Source organism: Pogona vitticeps, chromosome 1 (assembly GCF_051106095.1).
Source record: "Pogona vitticeps strain Pit_001003342236 chromosome 1, PviZW2.1, whole genome shotgun sequence".
Classification (NCBI taxonomy): domain Eukaryota; kingdom Metazoa; phylum Chordata; class Lepidosauria; order Squamata; family Agamidae; genus Pogona; species Pogona vitticeps.
This window is the reverse complement of record NC_135783.1, coordinates 23434805-23460677: the sequence shown is the minus strand read 5'-3', so window position 1 is coordinate 23460677 and position 25873 is coordinate 23434805. Positions and strand designations below refer to the sequence as shown.

The following is a 25873-nucleotide window of genomic DNA, read 5'->3' as shown; positions in this document are numbered from 1 at the left end:
GTGTGTCAGACCCTCGGAACCATTAGGCTTAGTACTGGTGGCACAGATGGGCAGTTGTTCTCAAGGGATTCCGGGAGAACATTTCCTGCCCTATTTGGAGATGCTGGGGATTCAGCCAGGAACGTTCTGCATACAAACCATGTTTTCTATCCTAGAGCTATGGCCCCTCCATGATTTTGGAAGAGGCAAATTCAGTAAAGACAGGGAGACCACTAAATTTTGGATTAAATACCCCCTGAATCCTCCCAGGTAGTGGGACCTTCTGTTATCCAAAAAACAAAACAATACCTCTTTCCGAGCGTTGGATGAAATTGGAGTTTGTTTTGCATTCATCATTCTGTGTGAGGTAATATCATTCCTTGTCAAGAGAACATGTGGCAGAAGATTACATGCTTATTGTAGCACAACATGTGATTTAATTATTATGTAACTACAGTGGTGCCTCGCATAACGTTTTTAATTGGTTCCAAAAAAAACGTTATGCGAAACATCATTATGCGAAACACCATTTCCCATAGAGATGCATTGGAAACCGGTTAATCCGTTCCAATAGGCACGGATTGCCGTCCTTAAGCGAAAAAACCCATAGGAAACATCGTTAAACGATACAATGTATCCTCCATTGGAATGTATTGTAGCTGACTCAATACGTTTCAATGGCTTTGCGAAGTCAATTTTTGCAAAATTAAGTGTGTCATAAAAGGGTCAAAAATGGTTTTAAATGCTTGGATTAGCTTCTGCACCCTCTAAAACGGATGCAAAAGTTAATTTGGCTTTGATCTGACTTTTCGTTAATTAATGGTGAATTTTTTCCCCCCAACTTTTGACAGCTGTCAAAATCTGACAGCTCCATTATTTCCTATGGGGGAAGAAAAAATTCACAAAAAATTAATGAAGACTCAGCAACTGTTCTAAATTCTTGGGTTCGTTAGAGGACCGCCTAAGTTGTGTGCAAACCTGATTTGGCTTTGATCTGAACTTTCGTTAATTTTTTGTAAATTGTTTTCTCCCCCATAGGAAAGCATGGAGCTGTCAGATTTTGACAGGTCCATTGGTTCCTATGGGCCAAAAAACAAAAATTCACAAAAAATTAATGAAGACTCAGCAACTGTTCTAAATTCTTGGGTTCGTTAGAGGACCCCCTAAGTTGTGTGCAAACCTGATTTGGCTTTGATCTGAACTTTCGTTAATTTTTTGTAAATTGTTTTCTCCCCCATAGGAAAGCATGGAGCTGTCAGATTTTGACAGGTCCATTGGTTCCTATGGGCCAAAAAACAAAAATTCACAAAAAATTAACGAAACGTCAGATCAAAGCCAAATCAGGTTTGCACATGACTTAAGGGGTCCTCTAACGAATCCAAGCATTTAGAACCGTTTTGGACCCTTCTAAGACACTTTTTTAATTGGAAAAAAAAACATCGTTAAGTGAAGCAGGGGACCTAAAACAAAAAACGTTAAGCGAAGCATGGTCCCAAAAACGCTATGCGAAAATCGCCCATAGGGAAAAACGTTATACGAAGCACAATCTGACTCTGAAAAAATAAACGTTAAGCGAAAAAAACGTTAAACGAAGCAAACGTTATGCGAGGCACCACTGTATATATTCGCGAAGGCTTTCACGGCCGGGATCTAATGGTTGCTGTGGGTTTTTTGGGCTCTTTGGCGTGTTCTGAAGGTTGTTCTTCCTAACATTTCACCAGTCTCTGTGGCTGGCATCTTCAGAGGACAGCACTCTGTGCTCTGGTGCAGAGCACAGCGTACTGTCCTCTGAAAATGCCAACCACAAAGACTGGTGAAATGTTAGGAAGAACAATCTTCAGAACACTGCCAAAGAGCCCGAAAAACCCACAACAACTATTATGTAACTATTGCTGTAAAAGCAATAGAGTTGGACAATGTGTCTCTTAGGATGACAGGAGAACACTGAAACTGCTCCCTATTCACTCAAGGGCCTTGATGGTGTCTAGCCCCATGTTGCTAATTTATTGTGAAGTTGCACTGAAAGCTGCCATTGTATATCCACCGTATCAGGAATGCAAAAAGTTCTCTGGATATGAAGCACTTCCTGCAACCGCAATGTAAATGATTCAGGATCAGAATTTTATCTCTGTCTATCTCTAATTTCTAGATCTGGCTAAACAGAAATGCTTCATTATACTTCACAAAGATTGAATTATAGTGCAATTCCATAGAAAGTAAGGTAACACATGACAATGTGATTTACTATCTGACTAAACTGAGTATCCAGTATCTGACAAATTGTTTCTATTGGCAACGGTTTAGATAACTATATAACTATAACTATATATATAGTTTTATATATATATATATATAAAACTATATAACTATATAACTATATAACTATACATACATATATGTATGTATGTATTCAGATTCCATATCAGGATGATACTGTTGTTATTCAGACTTATAAAGTCACTTTAAAAGAAAAGTGGGCTTAATAAAGGGATTACCATGATAGGAATTTGGACTTTGGACTTTGTTTTTTTGGTAAAGACAGCCAACTTTGTGTTCTTAATATATTGAAACTACTGATGATAAAGGCAGAAATATAAGTCAATCCACCAAGACGGCTTCTTGCATTTGCCACAGTGAATCTTAGTTTAAGTAATAGACTTCTTGCATTTTATGTGAACAAATCTCTGTAGGAATCATGGCTGCATGATTAAATGGAAACAATATCAGTGTAACTATCATGGAGAATGTTCCCTGCTCACTTTTCAAAATGAGTGCTCATTTAAATCAGATATTACGAAAAACCAATGGCTAATCCTAAATTCAGGTATACCACCACTCTAGCTAGGCAGATTGCTAGTTGATCATGCTAAGATGCTTCCTTATCCATTATTGGATCTGAAAAAAAGAGGAGGATTAAGAATTATCTGACTTCTCCGTTAATGTGCAAATCATCTAAAAGCTCAGCTTAGAAAGGTCTTAGAATGCTGCACAGCACCAAAATAATAACATCTCAGAATTTTAATAGCTTAAATGTACAGCATAACAATCCTAAAAGAAATTTAAGTTGGCAGACAATGGGAAAGGTAAAATATACATGTGAGTGCTCCATTGATGGTCTTTTTGCATGGCTGTTTCAGAACTATGTACTGTGTTGTATTTCTTTAATTTTACTGTTAAATTTTACTATTTAAGGCATTTCTTTCTTTCTTTTTTCCTTTTGCTCAAATGTAGGAATTAAAATTACAAATATATTTGGGAAACAGGAGTCACAGAATAGCTAATTAAAACAAAAGAACCAGAGCAAAGTGTGTGAAAACCGTCCATTTTGTGTGTGTATTTTCATCCTTTCATAGTATTATGCTTTCCCGTCTCCTTCTGCATATGTTGAATAAACAATATCAATAGGCTAAAAGACTCCTCCCCCACCCCATATATATTGAAGAGTAGGAAAGGAAATGCGAAAGAGCAGGCAAGCTCTTAATGTTCCATCTTTGCATTTTTAGACCTGTATTGGAGATTGCTACTGCAGTGTCATTTATCATTTCCATCACTCAGATACATACGCTTCCCTTTTCAGAAATCTGTGGAAAGTATTTAAAAAGAAAAGAGAAATTGCTAGTATTTCAAAAAAACACACCCTATTATAATGCATTTTTCAAATATGTCAGACACATCTTTGTTAAAATTAAACCAAGGATTGGTTTTGAGCGAATAGCCCTATATCCTTACAGATGCTGTGGATGGATGCATCTAAGCTGCTTATTATATTGATGGGTTTTGCTGCTCTGCAGCAAATGAAAACAGGCAGCTGCTTCCTCCATCAAAGCAAAAGGCAGCCTGAGTTTTTATTAAACGAGTGTTCATTTCTTCTATTGCCAAAATTCTTCCACAAAACAAAAGAGCAGTTTTAGCACATTATTGCTTAACTAGACATGAACAACTGACAGCAAGTGATAAGCCTGTCTGCTTTTCACAACTGGTAATCATTTTTTGGAATAGATGTTTTAATATAGTTGAATGTAAAATTTTGCAATTTACATTTACAATAGTACCTAAATTTATAGATCCAGCTTGTTGCTGAAGAGTGGAGGCTATAATCACAAAGGACTTGTTCCAGTGTTGTTTAATTTTTAATGATTATTTGAAAACTGGTAAAGAAAACGAAATCAAAATTCATTCAGTTGACACACAAAAAGGTAAAGACAATCATACAAGCAGCCCATATGATTTGACAGCTCTGCCAACAAATCCAGACTTCATAGCATTGTCCTTTTTAAAAAATAAACTTGCAACTGTATTTTCATCACAGTCCACCAGCCCTCTTAAGTTTTTGTAGTAAAAGAAATTTGCAGATTGCAAACCAACATGTTTTCCTCTGTGTGTGTGTGTGTGTGTACACGCACATGCATGCATGCATTTGTGTGTGTGTGTGTGTGTGTGTGTGTGTGTGTGTGTGTGTGTGTGAGAGAGAGAGAGAGAGAGAGAGAGAGAGAGAGAGAGAGCACTCATGCCTTTTTGACCAAGTGAAGATCTCGTCAATCCATATAAATACTGTACTTTTCAATGATCTAAATATCATAAATTCAACTTTAGATTGAGAACTGAAAAGGATTTGTATAAAATATGATCACAGAAGGAAGTGATGAAAAGTACGTGATCTATATAGTTTCAATTCTTCTAGCTTGCTTACTGTGTGACACCTGTATCTGTTGCTGTGGAACAATAAAGTGACAGTTCTCTTAACTCTTATTCCCCCTCCCAAAGGACGTACTTTTAAAAAAGTAAAACAAGAACAATATGTAGAAATATCATTTCCATATACATAATTTATTTTATTTATTTATTTATTTTATTTCTATCCCGCCTATCTGATCAAATTAGACCACTCTGGGCGGCTTGTTCACAGCATAATGGGAAGTACTGTTGTCGCTGTGTACCATCAAGTCACTTCCAATTTATGGCACCCTTATGAAATAATGACCTCGAAAAGGTTCTAATATTAACAGCCTTGTTCAGGCCTTGCAAATTAAAGACCATGACTTACTTTACTGAGTCTATTTAATACTGCCTGCTTCCTTTTCTTATCATTATGTCTTTTCTGTTGAGTCTTCTTGTGATATTCCAAAGTCATATTCCAAAGTCATAAGCTAACAATATTGACTCAATTATTTGATTATGCTTCTAGTGAGAATTCAGACTTGGTTTGTTTGTTTATTTATTTAATTTAATTAATTTAATTTAAAATATTTTTACCCCACCTTTTTTCTTAAAAGAATCTCTTAAACTCCATTTATCTTTCTCATGGTCTATAGTCTCCATAAAGCTTTTTTTGCAACTCCAAACTGTGAATGGATCAATTTTTCCTGACAATTTTTACATTCATATGGCAGTTAGGAATACCAAAGTATGAATGATCTTGACTTTGATCACCAGCAAAATCCTTACACTCAGCCATCTTTTCTAGTTTGTTCATATCTGTCCTTCCAAGTCTGTTTCTTGATTGCAGTCTCCATTTTGATTTATTATTGAACCTGGTATGGAAAATCTTTAATTTCAATTTCTTAATTGGAAACATTAAAATTATGTAGACTCATAGAATCATGAAGTTGGAAGGGGCCTATAAGGCCATCAAGTCCAACACCCTGATCAGTGTAGGAATACAAATCAGAGATCTGCCAGATACTTATCTAAATTTCTCTTACATGCCTCTAGTGTTGGAGCACTAATAACCTCTCAAGGTAATTGGTGTCATTGCCATACTGCTCTAACAGTTAGGGAGTTTTTCCTGATATTCAACCAAAATCTGGCTTTCTGTAATTTCAGCCCATTGTTGCATCTACTACAATCTGGGATGATTGAGAAGACATCCTTCCCCTCCTCTGTATGACAGACTTTCAAGTATTTGAAAAGTGTATCAATGACAATCTGGCACCTACTATCAAGAAAATCTCCGAGAAAGAGCCACTGTTCATTCTTGGAGATTTTAACACAAGAGTTGGTGCTGATCAAAATTCTTGGCCCACTTGTTTAGGCTGGTTAGGCATTGGGAAGATGAACGAAAATGGCCAATGCTTGCTGAAGTTTTGTTGTTATTATGGTCTTTGTGTCAGCAACACGTTCTTTAATGTGAAGCTTCAGCACAGAGTCTCTTGGAGAAATCCAAGATGAAAGCATTGGCATTAGCTCAATCTGATCATCACTAGACCCTCTAGTTTTCCTAGTATAACAACCACACACAGTTATTAGGGTGTTGATTGCAATACTGATCACTTCCTGATGTGTAGCAGAGTAAAACTGCGAATAAAGAGATTGTATCATACAAAAAAAGAAGGAAGAGCACAGACTGACATCAGCAAGATTCATGATCAGGGGAAACTCTTCCAGGCCCAGCAAACACACCTGAACGATGGGAACATTTCAAGAATGCTGTTTATAACATTGCCTTGTCCACATTTGGCAAGAAGACCAAAAGGATGGCAGACTGGTTCGAAGCCCATTCGGAGGAATTGATGCCACTGAGGAAAAGAGGCGAGCTCTAGCAGCATATAAAGCCTGTCCTAGTGAGTACAACTTGCTGGTTCTTTGAGTTTGCTCATAGCAAAGTCCAACAGACTGCCAGGAGACGTTCTAATGATTATTGGCTTCAGCTCTGCTCTCAGATACAGACAGCAGTGGACATCAAGGGAATATATGATGGTATCAAGCAGGCTTTAGGTCCAGTACAGAATAAATCTGCCTCTTTGAAGTCTGCTACAGGTATTATCACCCAGAACCAAGTACAGCAGATGGAACGCTGGGTGCAGCACTACTCTGAGCTATATTCTAGAGCAGGGGTGTCCAACCTTTCACCTTCCCTGGGCCACATTAGAAGATGAAAATTAGGTTTGGGCCACACATAAATTTGGTTTGGGCCGCATGGGGGGCAGCCCTAGCCATGCTCCGCAACCCCGCTCCAAGCACGCTTACCGGCAGCTGCGATCTCAGATAGCAGAGGCTGCCAGCTTTGACTCCGGTGGCTTTATGGGGCCGGGAGGGGGTCCACCTATTGACGGGGATGGCGCAATGCAGTCACACAGCCCCCCTCTAGCCTCCCCTCCCCTCCCCTCCCACTCCTTCCTTCCTTCCCTCTCCCCCCCCCCAATGTTGTGACGTGCCCTAGCCGCATTCTGGCCGCAAGCGCCGGCAGTGTAACTTGAAACTTTGGAATTTCTTTAAAAATAAAAAATTGCACTGGGCCGCATTATGAGCTGACCTGGGCTGCAGGCGGCCCTCGGGCCGCAGGTTGGACAAGCCTGTTCTAGAGGGAACATAGTAACATTAAATAACATTGAGTGCCTGCCTGTTTTGGAAGAGTTGGACAGCGAACCAACTTTAGCAGAAATAAAAGCAGACTTGGATTCCCTCACCTCTGCCAAGGCACCTAGGAAGGATAACATCCCTGTTGAAGTGCTGAAGTGCTGTAAAGAGATCATCACCACTGAGCTGTATGAAATCTTTTGTCTTTGCTGGAGGGAAGGTGGAGTACCACAGGACATGAAGGATGCAAACTGTTACATACAGCACTGATGTTACCTGTCTGTCATGGGTTTGGAGGGAAAGTTCCATCCTATGGGGAGTGGAAGGCGGGACATCAGGAGGAGGGGCTGTACTGTATATATATGTGGAGCGTGTGTGGAGAAGCTTAGTAGAAGGAGCAGCTGGGAAGAAGAAGCTGGTGTGGGAGTCTGTGTGTCAGACAGGGTACTACTGTGTGTCAGTCAGTACCAACCTGATAGGTTCAGGTGTCTGTATGGATAGCCAGAACTGATAGGTTCAGGGTCTGTGCTTTATCTAAAGGTGTTCTGTGTGAACCAAACTGGTGTATGTATGACTGAGACTAAGCCACGTTACTGTATCTTATTCACTTGATCATTTTATTTTCCCTGTGTGTTATTTAAATAAACCTTATTCCTTTATTTGTTAAAAATCCATTCCTGGTCTGTGTGACTCCTTACAGGGAATGGTTGGTGGCAGCTTAGTGAAAGTGTGGCATCCTCCAGTAGGTCTGGGTTTGTCACACAAACATTGTCACATTGTACAAGAACAAAGGTGACAGGGGCAACTGCAATAACTACCATGGTATCTCTCTTCTCAGCATTGTAGGGAAGCTGCTTGCCTGTGTTGTGCTGAAGAGGCTCCAGGTGCTTGCAGAGAGAGTCTATGCAGAATCACAGTATGGATTTCGAGCTAGTAGAGCCACCATTGACATGGGATTTTCCTTCAGACAGTTGCAGGAGAAATGTAGGGAATGACAGCCACTCTTTGTGACCTTCATAGATCTTACAAAGGCCTTTGATTTGGTTAGGAGGGATGGCCTTTTTAAAATACTTCCCAAGATTGTATGTCCACTTCGGCTCCTTAACATCATCAGGTCCTTTTATGAGGAAATGAAGGGCACTGTAGTTTTTGATGGCTCAACATCATATCTATTTGACATTTGAAGTGGAGTGAAACAGGGCTGTGTCCACGCTTCAAATCTGTTTGGGGTCTTTTTTGCTGTCGTGCTGAAGCACGCTTTTGGAACCACTACAGAAGGTGTCTATCTCCGGACTAGATTAGATGGAAAACTCTTTAATCTCTCTAGATTGAGAGCGAAGACCAAAGTCCAGCTGAAATGCATGCAGGACTTCCTCTTTGACGATGATGCAGCTGTTGTTGCCTATTCTGCCAAAGACCTCCAACAACTTATGAATCGTTTTAGCAGGGCCTGCCAAGATTTTGGATTAACAATCAGCCTGAAGAAAACACAAGTCATGGGCCAGGGTGTGGACTCAGCTCCCTCTACACAGGAACTGAAGGTTGTTCATGATTTCATGTAACTTGGCTCAACAATCTCTGACACAATCTCTCTAGATGTCGAGCTGGATAAAAACATTGGCAAAGCAGCTACCATGTTCTCTAGACTCACAAGGAGAGTATGGCTTAAGAAAAAGCTGACAGCATATACCAAGATCCAGGTCTATAGAGCTTGTGTCCTGAGTACTGTACTGCAGTGAGTCCTTTGTGCACGGCAGGAGAGGAAGTTGAACACATTTCACATATGTGGTCTCTGACACATTTTTGGCATCACGTGGCAGGACAATGTTTCAAATAGTGTAGTCCTGGAACAAGCTGGAATTGTTAGCATGTATACATTACTGAAACAGCGACATCTACGCTGTCTTGGGCATGTCGTGAGAATAGCTGATGGCCAGATTCAAAAATATCTCCTGTATGGAGAATTCCCTCTGGAAATTGCCCCAGAGGGAGACCACAGCTGCGATACAAGGATATCTGCAAGCGGGATCCGAAAGCCTTAGGAATGGACCTCAACAGATGGGAAACTTTGACATCTGAGTGTTCAGCTTGGAGGCAGGCGTTGCATCACAGCCTCTCCCAATTTGAAGAGATTCTTGCTAAGCAGGCCAAGGCAAAGAGGCAGTCCCCAAACCAGCAAAATCAGGGAGCTGAATAGGGGACAGGTTGTATTTCAATGTGGAAGGGATTGTCACTCTCGAATTGGCCTTCTCAGCCACACTAGACACTGTTCCAAGACTTCTATTCAGAGCACGCTACCATAGTCTCTTGAGGCTGAAGGATGCCTACTTAATCTGTGAAGATTCTCAGTCAACTAGATGAGGTTATCTGCAAGTTGAATCATGGCAACTTGACTTCTTTCTTAGGTTGAAACGTTTCGCTACTCATCCAAGTAGCTTCTTCAGTCTTCAGTCTTTCTTTGAAAAGTCCTTTCGTATCTCCGCTCCTTCTTCTTTTCTCAAGGCTAAACATGGCCAGTACTTTCAGTCTTTCTTGATAGGGCTTGATAAATAAAACTATACAACATGGTAATTGAACTGATGAAGCTGCTTCTATCAGTGGACTTAGGAGGAGGTGAAGTCTGCTTTCTAATGCAGTCCCCCTGGAGTCAGTTTTAGGGAGGTAGCAAGGTCTTTAATGGCAAGGCAAGAGAATGTTAGCATTCTGAAGCGTAATGTTGGATTTAGGTCATTGCTAATTATTGGTTAGAGATAGGCATGAACCTTGGCTTGAAGGTTCATGCTGGTTCGTGCATGCATTCCCTTTCCCCGCCTCTGGCAAATGACCCACTCACCAGTCAGAGCACGTTCCTCTCCTCCTCCTTGTTGGCTGTTTGACCAGTCCCCGGCAAGAGCACGGGGTTGCCTGTCCTGCCTCCTTGTCTGAGTGGGTGATCAGCCAAGGAAGTGGGGTAGGGAAGTCCGTGCTCCTTTCAGAGACTGGTTGAACAGCCAAAGAGGAGGAAGAGAGGAGCATGCATCAGCTGGTGAGTGGAGGATCCAGCCAGTGAAGCAAGAGAAGGGAACATGTGGCACAAACCTCCAAACTGAGGTTTGTGCTCATCTCTATTTTTGTCCTAAGCTACTTCTTAAAGCCAGAGGACCCTCATTAGTTGTATTTTTCTGATTGTTTGGATGCATGTTTGAAAACAGAAATCAAAATTTTCTATGGACATATGAAGTACGGGATTCTTGATGTTGCCATGGTGAACCTAATGTGAAGCTTTAACATTGAAAACTAATATAATTGTGTGTTCTTTAAATATTCTTTTCATACTGTGCAATATTGCTTATCAAAATACACTTGATGTCAAGTATCAAAATATTTTGACTTCTTTTGAGTGGACATTTAGAATGTAGTCTCATCTTGTTCAATGTCATGTTTATGGAATGCTTAGGTATGAATTCATCTGTGTATAAAATCCAAGGCAAACAGTACCATTGCATGTCAGCAGTGGTTCATTATAGTTTACCCAGTCAAGTCAAATGCTACAGTTGTAATGAGTCAGTACTGTTTTTGTTCATCTCAGAAGCACCACAGTGCCTTTAATAAATATGTAGGACAATTTTTGCCCAATGAAGGGCAATATCAATAGTATTTGGGGCAGCTAGCGTCAAATCTTCCATAGTACATGGAGTTTCAGTCATTTATGAGATGAGTAGTTTTTTTCTTTCACACTATAGTCCTGGCATTCTTTGTAAATTTCTTCAGGATTCATTCATTCATTCATTCATTCATTCATTCATTCATTCATTCATTCATTTATTTATTTATTTATTTATTTATTTATTTATTTATTTATTTATTTAATATCCCGCCTATCTGGTCGGTTACATATGTTCTGAAAAAAACCATTTTCTTGATTTAATCTATGAAGAATGTGATGGTAGCCAAGAAATGGACATGCATTTGAGGTAAAAGCATTTAGTATTTCATTATTAGCTGCTACCTCTCTTTGTATGTCACTAGGTGCAATGTCTGCTAGATGGGGATTGGCTTAAGGCATCTAGTAATATTTCTACAGCTTTCATTTGGTGCTATGTCTTCTTGTTTGCTGGGCTAAACTATACCACACCAGACTGTGTATTTGTGGCAGTAGTTTTTATTATTTGTGGTTGTGTCCCCCAACTGGTTCCTTATAACTTTAAGAATATTATTGTTTGTGGACACCTTTTACTTTATATTTTGGCAGTGTTACCTAGAGGTAAACAAAAGATCCAAAGTAATGTCTATGTATTTGGGAACAACAACAACAACAACAACAACAACAACAACAACAACAACAACAACAACAACAACAACAACAACAACAACAACAACAACAACAACAAAAGAGCTAGTTACCTTCCATGTAACTTGAGTTTCATATTAAAAACACTTGAGTCTTAGCAGGGTTGGGTTTTGAAGTAGTTTCTCTAATAATATAACACATCTCTTAGAAAATGTTCTACTGTCTGAAAAGTATCTGACTGAGCAGCAATACAAAGCTGTCAGCATAAATAAAACTTCTGATGCCTTGAGGGTCTGAATGATTTTTAATGTACAGGCTTTTGGTTCTGGGAACTAATTTATGCTTTCTTTGAATCCAGGAACAACTTAAACTAGAATTCATGAGCCATGTGGTAGTTCTGAATGTCACATGAAAGTGAACATTTTTTCTCAGATGTTGTTATATGTTCTTCATATTGGAGACTTCCTATTTATACATGTAATTCAGGGTGAGTAACCTCTGTCTTTCCAAATGTGCCAGACTGAAGTTCTCATCACTATAATGATGAGAACTATAACAACATCTGTTAGAGAACTGTTGTTCCTTCCAGATAAAATATTCATTTTTCAATTATATACCATTAACTGAGCAAACTGCATTTGATGAGAATTTCCCTTACAACCTAAATGTTTTGGGTAGAATCCTGTTGTGTAGTGTAAATACTGTTTTGCAAGCAGTTGTATTTGTGGGGGAAATTGTAGGAGTGTCATATATGCAACGGAATTGTACAAGTGGTATTTCAAATGTGGAACATTGATCAAGCAATTGTGCTTTCTGAGAAAAGGCCCAGTTAGCCAACACTGAGTGCTTTAAAGCCCCACTGATTTAAACAGGAAGGAACATTTCTTAATTCTGAGAACTCTTTGATTCTGAGCTGAGCATTCCTTAGTTCTCCCAATGATTTCAGTGGCATTTTCAAATGCTTAATGTGGACAGAATTGCACACTGTATATGGTGGAAGAGGAAAGGTGTTCATCCTGGCAAAATCTAGATACATAGCTATACAGTATTACAGTTCTACATATTACAAAATATAGGTCAGTACAAGGGAATAGAAGTCAAAGTGCAAACTCCTCCACATGGATTGTTAAGCTTATCCGTAGTTTGAAAGCCATCAAAGAGGATTACCTACCTGTTCAGGCAAGAGGAGCTTTTCCTTTTACTAAAATTAACAAAGGTATTCTTACTGCTGGCTTAATGCTTTAGTGAGTAGCACTGCGTACTTCCATACTTCAGACCTCAGCTTGTGACAGAGCTTTCTGTTCTTTTTTAGTTGCCAGTCTTTGGAATTAATACTGATGTAGTCCGAAAGGACAGCAGAAAACTGCAATGTTTATAGTTGGTGGCTGATTGAGTTTTGGCAAGTCACATGGGCCTGTTCACAGTCTTCCCACTGCTAGTATAAACAGTTGCTACTGTAACTCCGTATTACAATCAGAGCAAGAAATAATGCTTTCCAGTATATATATGTCACCTTTTATGCAAATAAAATATCAAATGCACCTTAATTTAAAAAGAGGAGGAAAAATTCAGAATCATAAGGCACCACCCTCAAATATTACTATTGCAGACCTTAACTGAGGAAAGGATATAGGTTTAGGGAGTTTCAACTTAATAAAGAAATCCTTTGTGTGTGTGTGGGGGGGGGAATGGCAGTTGGTTCTAAATTAGCTAGGTTTTCATTAAAAATCAAGAATCCCATTGATGAGTAGGATCAGGAAAAATTCTGGCCTAAAGAGACAATTGCAAAATGATGAGCTGATGCTTACATCGATCCTGTTAATTCAATAGGATACTCTAGCTGGGGCTGCCAGTTAGCTTAAGGCTGCTGCTTTAAAATCCTTAGGTTATGCTCCTAAAAACTGTCCCTTTCCATCAATGTGTGACCCTTTTCTGCAAAGCTATAGCCAGCCAAGCTTGGATGGATCAGGCAGACCTGAGAAATAGAGGTCTCATGGCCCCATACATTTGCAGCTAGTGCTATCATGTTTTGATCCTGTCTGGAAATTTTTGGCATTTACTTCAGCCAGGTGTGAAACAACCCATGAAACCTACCAGCCAGGAGTGGGAATGAGTTGCTTGTACTGATAAGAGGAAAACTACATCCATACACCAGAGCCAGTTTTACTGATGCAGCATTATGTGTACAGTATTCCTTTTATAAATTTGAATATTCCAGCATTGCTCATAAGGAAAAATGTACCATGGATTGAATCCGGTGCAGCATTCATTGTAGCTACTGAGTGTTCCCCCCTTCCGTAAAGCTAATGCCTTTACTGAATATCTCCTCTGGATTTTTGGGATACCCTTTGAAACATGTTTTCAGGCTACTTGAGGGTGTAAGAAGGTTTGGGGTTCGATTTAGGCTGTTCCTCTTCTTGTAACACAAAAGATGAGTCTGGATTCTGAATAAATGAACTTTTATTAACAAAACCAACGGTGTCTTCTTTATTTAACTCATTTGAACAACAGACAGATAACTGAGGAGGTGAGTTCTCCCATAACCACAACGATTTTTCATTATTAACGTCCCTTAATAATAGGTTCTTGCTTCCTTCTCTTGTTTGGTCGGGTCTCTCAAACAACGGCTGCGTACAGCACACAGAGTTCCACAGCATGGGTGGTGAGCCCACTCTCCTTCTAACGGCTTATCCTTCATCATCCTCTGGTCTATTGGATAAACTGGCTGCTCCAGACCTCGACCCTTTAGATAAACTAAAACTGTCCATTCTTCCAGACTTAGCCCAGGAATTATTGGCTTCACTTTGTCTTTCACTGATGTTCCTTCTCTTTCTTCATCTACACTTTCAGTCGCTCTCTTTCGGGGTACTGAGAAGACCTGTACACTTTTGTCGGCTTTCTTTCTTCTGCTCTCTTTAAACACAGTGATCTTCTCAGTCTCTTTAGACTCCTCGCCCACCTCAGTCGTGAGGAATACATCAGTTCTCTCCCTGTCCAAATCAGATCCCTTTTCCTCCTCCCTCTCTTCACCGACTAACTGTCCCAACCATTCCCCTCTCTCACGCCTCTCCTTCCCTCGAGACAACCCTAGTCCTTCCGTGCGACTGTCCTCCTCCACTTTCTCCGCGCACATTTCAGTTGCTTGCTATTTCACTCATTTTACTTCTCCTTCCTTTCCTGTTTTCGTGAGCTCACTTGCTTGATCTATGCTAGATTCATGAGAAGACGGCTCACTCCTGGTCCTCTCCTCACAGAGGGGCTGCAGAATGGAGGGACAATTGACCCCCCCTTCCGCTGGTGAAGCAGATGTTGCCAGTGGAAGCACTGATCTGGATAATGGGCCATGTTTCAAGTAGACAAAGAAAAGGGATGTCATATATAAAGTGAATGGTTCTTAACCTTCCCAGATGCTAGGAGCAGGGAGGCAGCAGCTGCCATCAAAGCTTTTTTCTTGAAAGATAAAGTAAAAGTGGCATTATTTCTCTCATCCCATGTTGGTGTGCCTCATGGAACAGTGGTTCAGCCTTCCATCCTTTTAAGGTTGGTAAATTGAGTACCCAGCTCAAATGGAGGAGGAGGGGGAATGTGTAGCCTGCATAATTACATTGTAAACTTCCCAGAGAGTGCTTTAAGCATTATGGAGCAGGATATAAGACACAAACTTTTCTTTTCTTTTCTTTGCTTGCATACAGATGCACAGAGACGTGCACAGGCAAAGGCACAGAGGCCTAGTCAGCTCCCTTAATAAATGGGAGTGGGGAAAAGAGCACTTTGGGACAATATTTTCTCCATATAAGAATTTAAGCTACTGGTTGGCACCCATTATAGTGGGAAGGATTGAAGTAATACCAGCCAATGGAAGGCAGAGCCAAAGGTGACAAGCAGAACCAGAAGCAAAAGTGGTACCTACACACATCATACACAGTCAGGCCAGAAAGCATTCACTCATGGACACAGAGAAAGAGAAGACAAACAGGCATTCAACTTTGATGCCCCTTATCCACAGTGCACCTGAGGAGCAAAAAGTACACATGGCCAAAACAGCAAATGAAGACTCTCCCTTCCTGCTCTGTGCCTTATTTCAAAAGTGAACAGTTGAAATTTATTCACATTCACTCATTCATTTCCCCCCCCCCCACTACTCTGCTGAGTGTGATGATGCCAAGAGTTCAGTACAAGGACAACATAGACAGGACCTTGATCTTCCAACTCTGACAAAGAGGCAGGCAGGAATGGGCTAGCGGGTCAGGGAGGAGAGAACGTTGCCTATGCCTGGTGTGGGGGCAATGCCCCACAGTGGACGAATGTCTAGTGGCTGAAATTGTCCCACCAACTTTGCCACTGCAGAAAGGACTCATTCTTTCCCTTGAATGGAACCATATTCAGAAGCCCCCATGTGTACTGTAAACTAATGGAAGTTTACTTTTCTGGAATTTCTACAAAGCATAACCATTATGTGACTCTGATCTAACATAGTGCAGTAGTATGTATAGATTATCTCTTCCTACTGGCTGTAGGCCATAGAGGATATAATTTAAATCCTAATGATACCACAGCTAATGAAGATTGCCCTTTAGCTAACAAATGCTCATTGTTAGCACCACCCTTTGGATGCACAAGAATGAATGTCTCGTTGTGCTCACCCATGCAAACAAAAAGATCCAGTAGGCTCCCTAGTTTATCCAGTGGTTTGCCATCAGTGAATAGCATAGACATATAGTTTGTTTTATATAAGGATTCTTATTGCTGCTGCTATGTTAACTATTTAATATGCTTTTGGTCTTAAGAGTGGCTTAGACACTGTATAGAACAAAAGAGTAGTGAAATCCTGTACTATTATCATCTTAATGTCATGGCTAGATAGCTCAGTGATCTAGGCCTCTGGGTGCAGAACCTGAAATTGGGAGTTTGATTCCCCATTGGGACACCTAAGAATCGAATCAGCCTGTGTGGCCTTGGGCAAGCTGAACAGTCCCAGGATGTCCCCAGAAGAAGGGAAGGGTCAACCACTTCTGTGTATTCTCTATCTGGGAAACCCTGAAAAGGGTTGTCATAAGTCAGAATTGACTTGATGACACATGATTATTGTAATGTTGTGGAATGAGCTAAGCACTATGTCTTCCTTAAAGTTTATTTGGTGAATGAAACCTTGGCTGAGATGAGATTTGAAATATGCACTGTGTTGTTGTTTAGTCGTTTAGTCGTGTCCGAATCTTCGTGGCCCCATGGACCGGAGTACGCCAAGCCTTCCTGTCTTCCACTTCCTCCCAGAGTTGGGTCAAATCCATGTTGGCTTCTTCGATGACACTGTCCAACCGTCTCATCCTCTGTCGTCCCCTTCTCCTCCTGCCTTCACAGTTTCCCAACATCAGCGAAATATGCACTAACCTGATTCATAACTCACATTCTCAGCCTTTCTGATGCACCATCTCTGGAGACTTCATTTCTACTTTCAGATTATCTTCATTTTCATTTAAAAATGTCAAAATGTGCTGTCAGCATTTCTTCACTAGATACAAATATTAAGCCTTTTACACAAATGAAATGTTTGTGAGTTTAGGAGAGAATAGTGGTAATGTATTATTGCCAGAAATTTTGAATGCATCAGAGAGAAAAAAATCCTCCTTTTTTCTTTTCCGAAAAAGGTGATGTTTTGGGAATAAATGAAGTATATTTAACATGTTTTTTTCATATAAAACTTAAACTTATTTTACTCCTTCAGCAAAATACAATATTTCACTGATAGCATAGTATATAAAATTAAAGTAGTTGGCATAATGTGAAATTTTAAAAAATTTGTTCAATAAAAATTGTGAATATTTCTGAAACAAAAGAGGGGGTTCCAGACTACTACTGCATCATAGGCTGATTAAGCATATGGATCTTAATTTTTATCATCTGAGAAGTATAATGTTGGGGGGGGGAGGGGATATCAGACACCACAAATTTTCCAGTACACAAAATAACATATATTATTTGAAAACAAAAACCACCAATTTTGTTTCTACTTTGACTAGCTCACTTCACTGCATTGTAAGTGAAGCATTGTAGACTGAAACCATGCTAAGTACCTGAGGACGTATTTCACATTTTCCCCCCCTTCTTATGAGAATTTTGAATTTACTAATTTTATTTCCAAAGCTGAAGTGATACATTGAGAGGGCCCCCACTCATCTGTTTTGTGTTGTTCGTTCCACATCCTATACATGCAGTTACACAACTTCCTTCCTTTAGTTCATTGTTATGCTCTTTACAGTAAAACAACTGTCAAACAGGATTATTATTGTCCATATCATTTTATCGAGATTTGTCTGTCTGATGTTTAAACAATATGCATGAGTAGCTATGTAAAACAGCAATCTAGATGTGAATTGTATGTTGTATGATTTCAACATCTTTTTAAACTAATATTTTCTTACTGGTGCACAGAAATACACATGTGCATTAGTAATAGTGCGTAAGAATGATGACAGTCATACATATTATTTCTCTTTTTTTGTTGGACTTTTTTTTATCAATGTACCTGTGTACATTGGTAATATATAGAGGGATAAGAGAGTGAAATAAGTCTTGTAGGTAATTAATTTATATTTATATGTGCAACGAAAGACTACTTTCAGCGAATCTGAAAATGTATCTTCAAATGTAAAAAATGGATTGTTCTGTACAAGTGACTGCTGCTATTTTGTTTTGTTTTTAAATAGGTATCTGGCCATCTGAAGAGGTACTAGCCTACTACTGCCTCAAGCACTGTGAAATGTTCAGGTACAAAACAACCCATAAAAGGCCCTTTCCAATCCATTAGTTATATTATATTTGCATAGTAAAGATTGCTATGATTTAAGGCATCAGATTGAGTTTTTTAAAGTTCAAGGTGAAAGCATGTTGTTCTTAACAAAGAATTTGGAGCTGCCTTTGGGTACTAATATTGCACAGCAAGCTTTCTGCTATATGTCAAAGACTTTTGATTTCCACTCAAGGCGTTTTATTTCACTTTGATTTTTGGGAAACAAAAGTGAGGCGCCAATCGATCAGCACTGATTGTGAAGGTCAGAGGAAAAAAAAAGGCATCCTTTACTTTGACTTTTATTCTGAAAGTCATCAAAGTGTTGTTTGGAAAGGAGGTCATATTTTTACAAGCAGAACTTTGGCTGCAGAGTATTTCTAGCATTCCCTGCATATTTTTCTGTCATTGTGCTTTTATGCACTTTTCATACTTATTCACCAGGCTCCCCATCTAGACATGCTGATACTATACAGAAAGCATAAAAGAACATGTTTCTTGGCTGTGGTAGGCTGAAGAAATTTGCACTTGGTGGATTCCAAGGGAAACAGTTGCTGAGGGACTATGAGAATGAATTGAGATGTAGGTTGGGCTGAGCGAAAGCTAAAGCAGCAGGGCAATTCTTCCAGCCGTTTCTAAGACATGACCTCTCTCGGTGGTGGTATTTCCAGGGAGCTTCAAAAGGTTGGAAAGGTATTCATGCTGAGGGGCAGTACATCTCTGTTGCCACAGCAACCAGTGCTCCCTATCTTGTTGAGCTACATTGAGCTGAATGCAATTCACTGCCCCAGTCACAGGTAGAATATTTAGGGTTGTATCTGTTTGTATGTGTTTTGATTTTTTTGTTGGTTTGTTTTGGTTTGCTTCTTAGATTTTGGTTGGAAATGTGTGATGACAGCAGAAAGAGTTAGATGCTTACTCTATGGTAATGTCAACAGATACTATATTTTCTTCTTAACGAAAAAAATCTTCAGCCCAAAACCCAGCTGCAAAATTATTCTCCTTGCCCCATGTTATGTTATGTACCATAAGGAGTGGTCTTAACATTGACACTCTCCAGTATGTGTCCATGACTGAGCAGAGATTTGAATTCAGGTCTCCTGGGTCTTACATGTCACTCTGTCCACTTCGCCACCATCCCATGAAATTCTCAATAAGAGAAGAGAACAAAAAAATGGTGGCTCTCAGCAAGCAACTCCCAAGAGGCACTCTCTTGCTCTCATTGCCATAGGTGACTGATAAACAATTAAAGGAAAGACCATTGCATCTCTGACCATAGCAAGCTGCCCAATCTTTCAAGTGACATATTCTGAAGCGACCTTCCACAATTTCAGGGATTCTAAACTTCTTTTCACCTAAACGTTCTTTAGTGAAAATCTGACTCAGCACTATATGGGGATGCAGTAGAGTGCTAGTGGAACAGCTGCAAAGCATCAATGTAAGGATCATCCTTATGGACAGTACAAGGGGGAGGAGTGTGCCCTGTCCTTTGTGGGCCACTGTCTAGCAATTAGTTTTTGAAGCTAATGTATGCAGATCAGTTTATCATCCCTGTTACTATATATATCCTTTAGGTCCTTTTGAGGAGAAAGGTGGGGTAAATATATTTTAAATAAACAATAAATAAATGTCCCCTTTTTCTGACAGCCAGAGAATTGGCACCTTGAGGACTGAAGCCGTTCATGGCTTGGCTGCACAAGATTGTTGAGCCTCAATCTTTTGGAAGTGTGAGAGTTGAATAACAACTATGTTTGGTTTTCATATACACCACCTCCTCTAACACCAAGTGCAAGTGGCTCAAGGAACTTGGGAAGCAGTCTCCTTCTACATAAGACCATTGGCTGATCCTTCTATCTTGGTATTCACCATAGTGCCTCACAGTGGGTCTATACCATTTCAGATTAAAGTCTATCCCATACTTTCCTGAAAGCATCAAAAGCAGCACCTAGAACCTCTTGAATGTAATCTCTTGAGGCTGATTGGTTGGTAGCTGATCAGTTGCAGATGTTCTTGGAGGAAACTGGTAATCTGGATCCATTTCAGTCAGGGTTTAGGCCACAGTATGGTACTGAACAGCATTGGTTACCTTACAAAACAATCTTCTAAGGGAAGCAGAACATTAAAATCTTTCTGTGGCCATGGAGACCAGTGTGACCTTCAGGGAAGGCTATCAAGTTTAGTGATTGGGGCCTCCGCTCTTTGCTGGTTCTGGTTCTTCCTTGATGGCTGATCCCAGATGGTACAACTTGGAGATGTTGTCTCCACCCCATGGGACCTCTCTGTGGTGTCCCACAGAGGTTGACCAGCTCCCCAATGCTCTTTAACATCTACATGAAGCCACTGAGAGAAGTCATTCAGAGATTTTGAGTTTGCTGTCATCAGTATGCTTATTTTTTATTTATTATCTATCTAAATAATTTGTATGCCACATTTCTCCCCATAGGGAACAGGAAAAATAAGAAATTGTAAAACATTATATAAATGTCACGATTTTTTTTAAAAAAATTAAATCTGTAAGTTTAAAACCAGCATATCTGCTTACTGATTAAAGGCCTGCCTAAAGAGGAAGGTCTTTGCCTGATGACAGAAGAACAAGAGAGAGAGGGCTAATCTGGCTTTTCCGGGCAGAGCATTCCAAAGCCTGGGAGCAGCCACTGAGAAGGCCCTCTCATATTCTCACCAGTTGTTAGGAATATGGTGGAACTGACAGAAGGGCCTCCCCAGAGGATCTTAAAAGCTGAGAATCCTCATATGGAGTGATATGATCCTTCAAACCTTTAATACGGCATGGACTCAAGCCATATAGGATTTGTAGGTAATAACCAGCACTTTGAATTGGACCCAGAAACAGACTGGCAGCCAGTGAAGCTGTTGTAGTAAAGGAGTTACCTGCTCCCTATAGCCAGAACCAGTCAACAGTCTGGCTGCAGCAATTTAAACCAGCTGAAATTGCAAAATACTCTTCAAAGGCAACCCAAGCAGAGCACATTGCAATAGTCCAAACAGGGTGTAACTAAGCACGTTGCAGTAGTCCGAACAGGGTGTAATTAAAGTATGTGTCACCATGGCCAAATCAGAGATATCAAGGAACAGGATGATGTTCTTCTTTGTCTTCTTTGCATCATCTTCAGGGGATGCTGCCTGACATTGATAATGGACTGGATGAGGGCTAATAAACTGAAACTGAATCCAGACAAGACAGAGATCTAATTGTTATGAGGATTGTTAGACTGGTTAGAGGGAAATGTACTTGTGAGGTTACACTCCTCCTGAAGGAGTAGGTAATTTTTGTTCTTGTGCTTTTTTTGGGTTTTGTTTTAATTATAGATCTAGATTGTTGACCTGCTGTATTGATGTATCACTAGTGGTGTCATGTGGGTTTCAGAGTTTTTAATTTGTAAATGCCCAGAGTACTGTTTCTACTAGAGAGGTGGTATAGCTAGCAATCAATCAATCAATTAATCAGTCAATCAATCAATCAATCAATCAATCAAAATAAACAAATAAATAACATGCTCTACAAATAGGCTACAGCCCACCTCAGCTATAGCATTTTTACAACTTGTCCTGAAAATGCTGAGCATCTTACAAGACTGCAATCACTAAAGCAAACTGCGTGTTCACCAGGCACCTGGTGGTGTGTACACACACGTGTGCACCCACCTATTTCCAAGCATGCTTGGTGCAGTTAAACTTCGCTCCTGGACAGAGGACAAGATGGGTGAGGTGCTAGGAGTGCCAGGTCCCTTCGCAGAGCTCTAGAAAGTTCTAAAATGTCCTGCCCATGTTCTAAACATATGACTACTCAAGGTGCATCAATCTCAGGTTATCATCCATCTTTTCTAAAAATATTTAGTTCATTTTCCCTTGATACATTTGGGAGTTCATATTTCTTGGCCTTTTCCTAGGGAATTTATCCTGGCCGCAGCAGCCTGGTAGCTATGAGGACTGCTGAATCAACATTCACAATACTAAATGTTACCTGATACCAGAAAAATGGTTCCTCAAAGTTTCCTTCAGAATGCAGGAAGTTGACTTAAAATTGCATCTGTTCTCTGTTTTTTGAGTCTATTCTCTGTATTTGAGTGGTAGTGCCAAGGATTGAACCCCAGGCATTCTGTAGGCAAAACTTGTATTCCTTTGCTGGATACCACAGTGGTTTAAGTATCTGGCTATGGAGCCGGAAGTTGGGAGTTTGATTCCCCATTGTGCCTTCGTGACAGAAACTGGACTCAGTGATCCGTAGGGTTCCTTCCATCTCTGCAGGTCTAAGATAACTATGCACTTGAGAGAGTTTACACTACATAGTCACACAGCCTGACTTCTTCCTCTACCCTTGAAGTCACTCATCACTCATTTCTGTGCTTGTGAAGATAGAACTTAGCAGGAACACACACACACCTACTTCCAAGCATGCTCGGTGCAGTTAAATGTCACTCCTGCACAGAGGACGAGATGGGTGAAGTGCTAGGAGTGCCTGGTCCCTTAACAGAGCTCTAGAAAGTTCTAAAACATCCTGCCCATGTTCTAAACATATGAATGCTCAAGGTGTATCAATATCAGGTGAGCAATCAGATTTTAATGTGAAGTATAAAACAGTAATCGCAATCATAACTTAATTAAATAATAACATATAAGGGGGGGGAACCCTTTGAATCTTATTGGGAAAGTTTTCTGCAAATGATTCCTTGATTTCCACTTATCTAAATTGACATCCCTGAGGATAATCCAAAAATTCACAGTGCTTCTGGAAAAGTGTCTCCAACCAGGACAAGACTCTAGCTGGATCATTTGGAAGTCACTTAATAAACCTCGAAGTGAAGTAGGTAGATCAAAGAATAATCATCTAAAATGGGGCTACCTGAATACTTTTCAGTGACTGCAGAAAAATGCAATCAATGCAGCTCTGATACAATTAAAGAAAGATTGAAATTTCACATATGCAGAACTTTGCAGAGAGAGGAGATGCTTGCTCTTTGAGAAATACATGTAGATTTTCTGGTTATACTTGGTATTTCAAAAGAGAGTTTTGAACAATTAACAATTGCTGCTATGCCTATTTTGCAGATGAGAGATTGAGGCCAAGAGTAATATATCTGAGACCTGCCAATGATGTCGTCTTTCGAAATGTAGCTCATAGTACTTTTCTTATTATATCACTTTGCACTTAGTCAAAATACTCATGAAAAACCAAGGTTTCTATTGGCTATAGCAGGCATTAATTGCTGCTGTGTGCTTAAGGATGTGGCCTGCCTAGTTTTCAGTTAGTGAGGACTTTCATATATTTAATTCTTATTTTTTAAAGATCGCCAAATTGCATACTTACTGAAAAGACTAGTGGCTTCCAAAGAGTTGTGTATGGTAATAGGGCACATTTTAACAAGCTCTTTTATCAGTAAATATATACTTGTTTACATCATGATTTTCAATAGTATGCTTTAAAAAACATAACCTCATTGGAAATCTATAGTGCTTAAAGACCAAGTAATATTTACATGTATTTGTACTTCCTAAAGAATAAGCAATATTTACATGGAAATGTGCAATTGAGGGTTTTTGCATAACCACTCATTTTCTGTTTTTAAAAAATGTAAACACAAAAACAAGAATTTAAGTAGCAAATTTACTTTAAAGGCATCTATAGATTTATTTGAGGACTTGAAATCATCCTAGCATTTAAAGGATAAAGTTGTATTCTTTCTGAGATGATCATAGTAAACAAGCCATATGTCAGGGATGTCATTTCAGGTTTTCTGTGTTGTTAGTGATGGGCATTCAGCAGGATTGCATGGGCATGATTAACAGCAACATTCAAAAGCCTGCTTTTTGATATATGCAAAATTACAATTCAGAACAGCAGTGTACTCTAGGAGCATTTGATATGGCTACATTTTTATGAGCCATAACAGCCAGAAATATAGGTGTTCCTGACAAACAATTACATGCCAGCTGCACTTAGACACACACAACAGTAAACTATGGTCTAGGACAGTGATGGCAAACCTTTTTGAGCCCAAGTGCCCAAACAGCAACACAAAACCAAATTATTTATTTCGAAGTGCCAACACTGCAATTAAACCTGAATATTGAGGTTTTAGTTTAGAAAAAAAAACTCATTTCATGTACACATTTTGTCTCTCTGGTTCTTTATTGATTCCTCCAACTGACAGCTCTTTTAGAAAAAAGCCAAGTGCAAAATGCTACACTACCCTATTTATAAAGCTTATTAAGTACATTAAAATCCAAGAACTTGTTTCCTCCAAAGTAAGCTACCCTCAGAAAAGCAGCTATATATAGGAGTGCAAATTTTTAAAGCGTATACCTACATTTTATACACTACATAAAGTGTATACACACATTTCACTTATTTGAAATGTAGTGTTAGAAAAGAGATTTACTGTATAGGTATCATGACTTGTCAGAAAGAGAAGTAAAGCAAATTAAGTGTAGACTCTTATTAGAAGCTAAAATAACCAAGCAAAGGGTATTGTACTACAGTGGCATCATGAGAAGACAAGCTCACTGGAAAAGGCAACAATTCATGAAAAAGTGCAATTCAGTAGGAAAAGAGGAAGACTGCACATGAGATGGATTGACTCAATAAAGAAAGCCACAGTCTTTTGTTTGTAAGACCTTTTGTTTGGTGTTGCAGTCAAAGCAGGACCAGGGGCAGAGAAACTGGGATTCAGATTTTGGGAATAAACTATGATACTTCTGCCTGCCTTGGGGATGAGAAACAGAGAAATGTGATTGTTACACACTTCAGAAATCTAGTTCCAGGTGTGTTGGTTGTCTTTTACTAGGTGTTTGCTGTTAGTGAGACTCTGCTAAATATTCCAGTTCGGCCCAGTTCAATTTAGAGTCTAAACAGAATATTGAAATACTCTACTTGCTGTTCTCAGCAAAAATTACAGAGCTAAATGCAGTGGAGATGAACTTTGGAAAGTTCCTTTTTCATGATTCTATTTATATTTATTTATATTTCATTTATATACCACCCATTAGTCCCAAGGCACTATTCTGGCCGGCTTATAGACAATTACAAACCAGGACAAACGAACTATGGATACTAAAATGTAACAGAAACAGCAATGACAAATCAAAACCATAAAAGCCAATGGCACAAAAAAATTTTCACAATAAAGAGGGCCAGATGGGAGGCGCTCAGACAGGGTTGGATTGAAAAGCCTCCCTGAAGAGTAGTGTTTTTTAAAGCTCAACCCCCATCTCTGTTGTATGCTTTTCTTAGAAAAGCAATTTTTGTTTTCACTTTACCAGTTTGTTTTGTAGAGTATTCCGTGACTGGTCACTTCTGTCATGGCAGTGTTTCTCAATGTTCCCAGTTTGGGGACACTGGAAATCAAAAACAGAATCTTCGGACTTTGCTGAAGCCTCAGATGATCGGGATATAACTAGTATCTTAATGACAATCACCTAAGGAACCATAACTGAATTCAATTAAAGATAGGTGGAGGCATTCTGAATGTTATATTTAACCTATGAATGGATTAAGTACTCATACTTTGTCCTTTAAAAATCCAGAA

General features: G+C 39.5%; 1 protein-coding gene across 2 annotated transcripts in view; it reads left to right on the top strand.

Annotated features, from left to right (window-relative positions):
- The window catches only part of CAMKMT (calmodulin-lysine N-methyltransferase), a 394982-nt gene that overhangs the window by 307341 nt on the left and 61768 nt on the right, over positions 1-25873 (top strand). For both annotated transcript variants that reach the window (XM_020800529.3, XM_020800528.3), the window contains exon 4: positions 18250-18310. In XM_020800529.3, coding sequence (XP_020656188.3) covers positions 18250-18310 — 61 coding nt within the window. The remainder of the gene's footprint in view (positions 1-18249; positions 18311-25873) is intronic.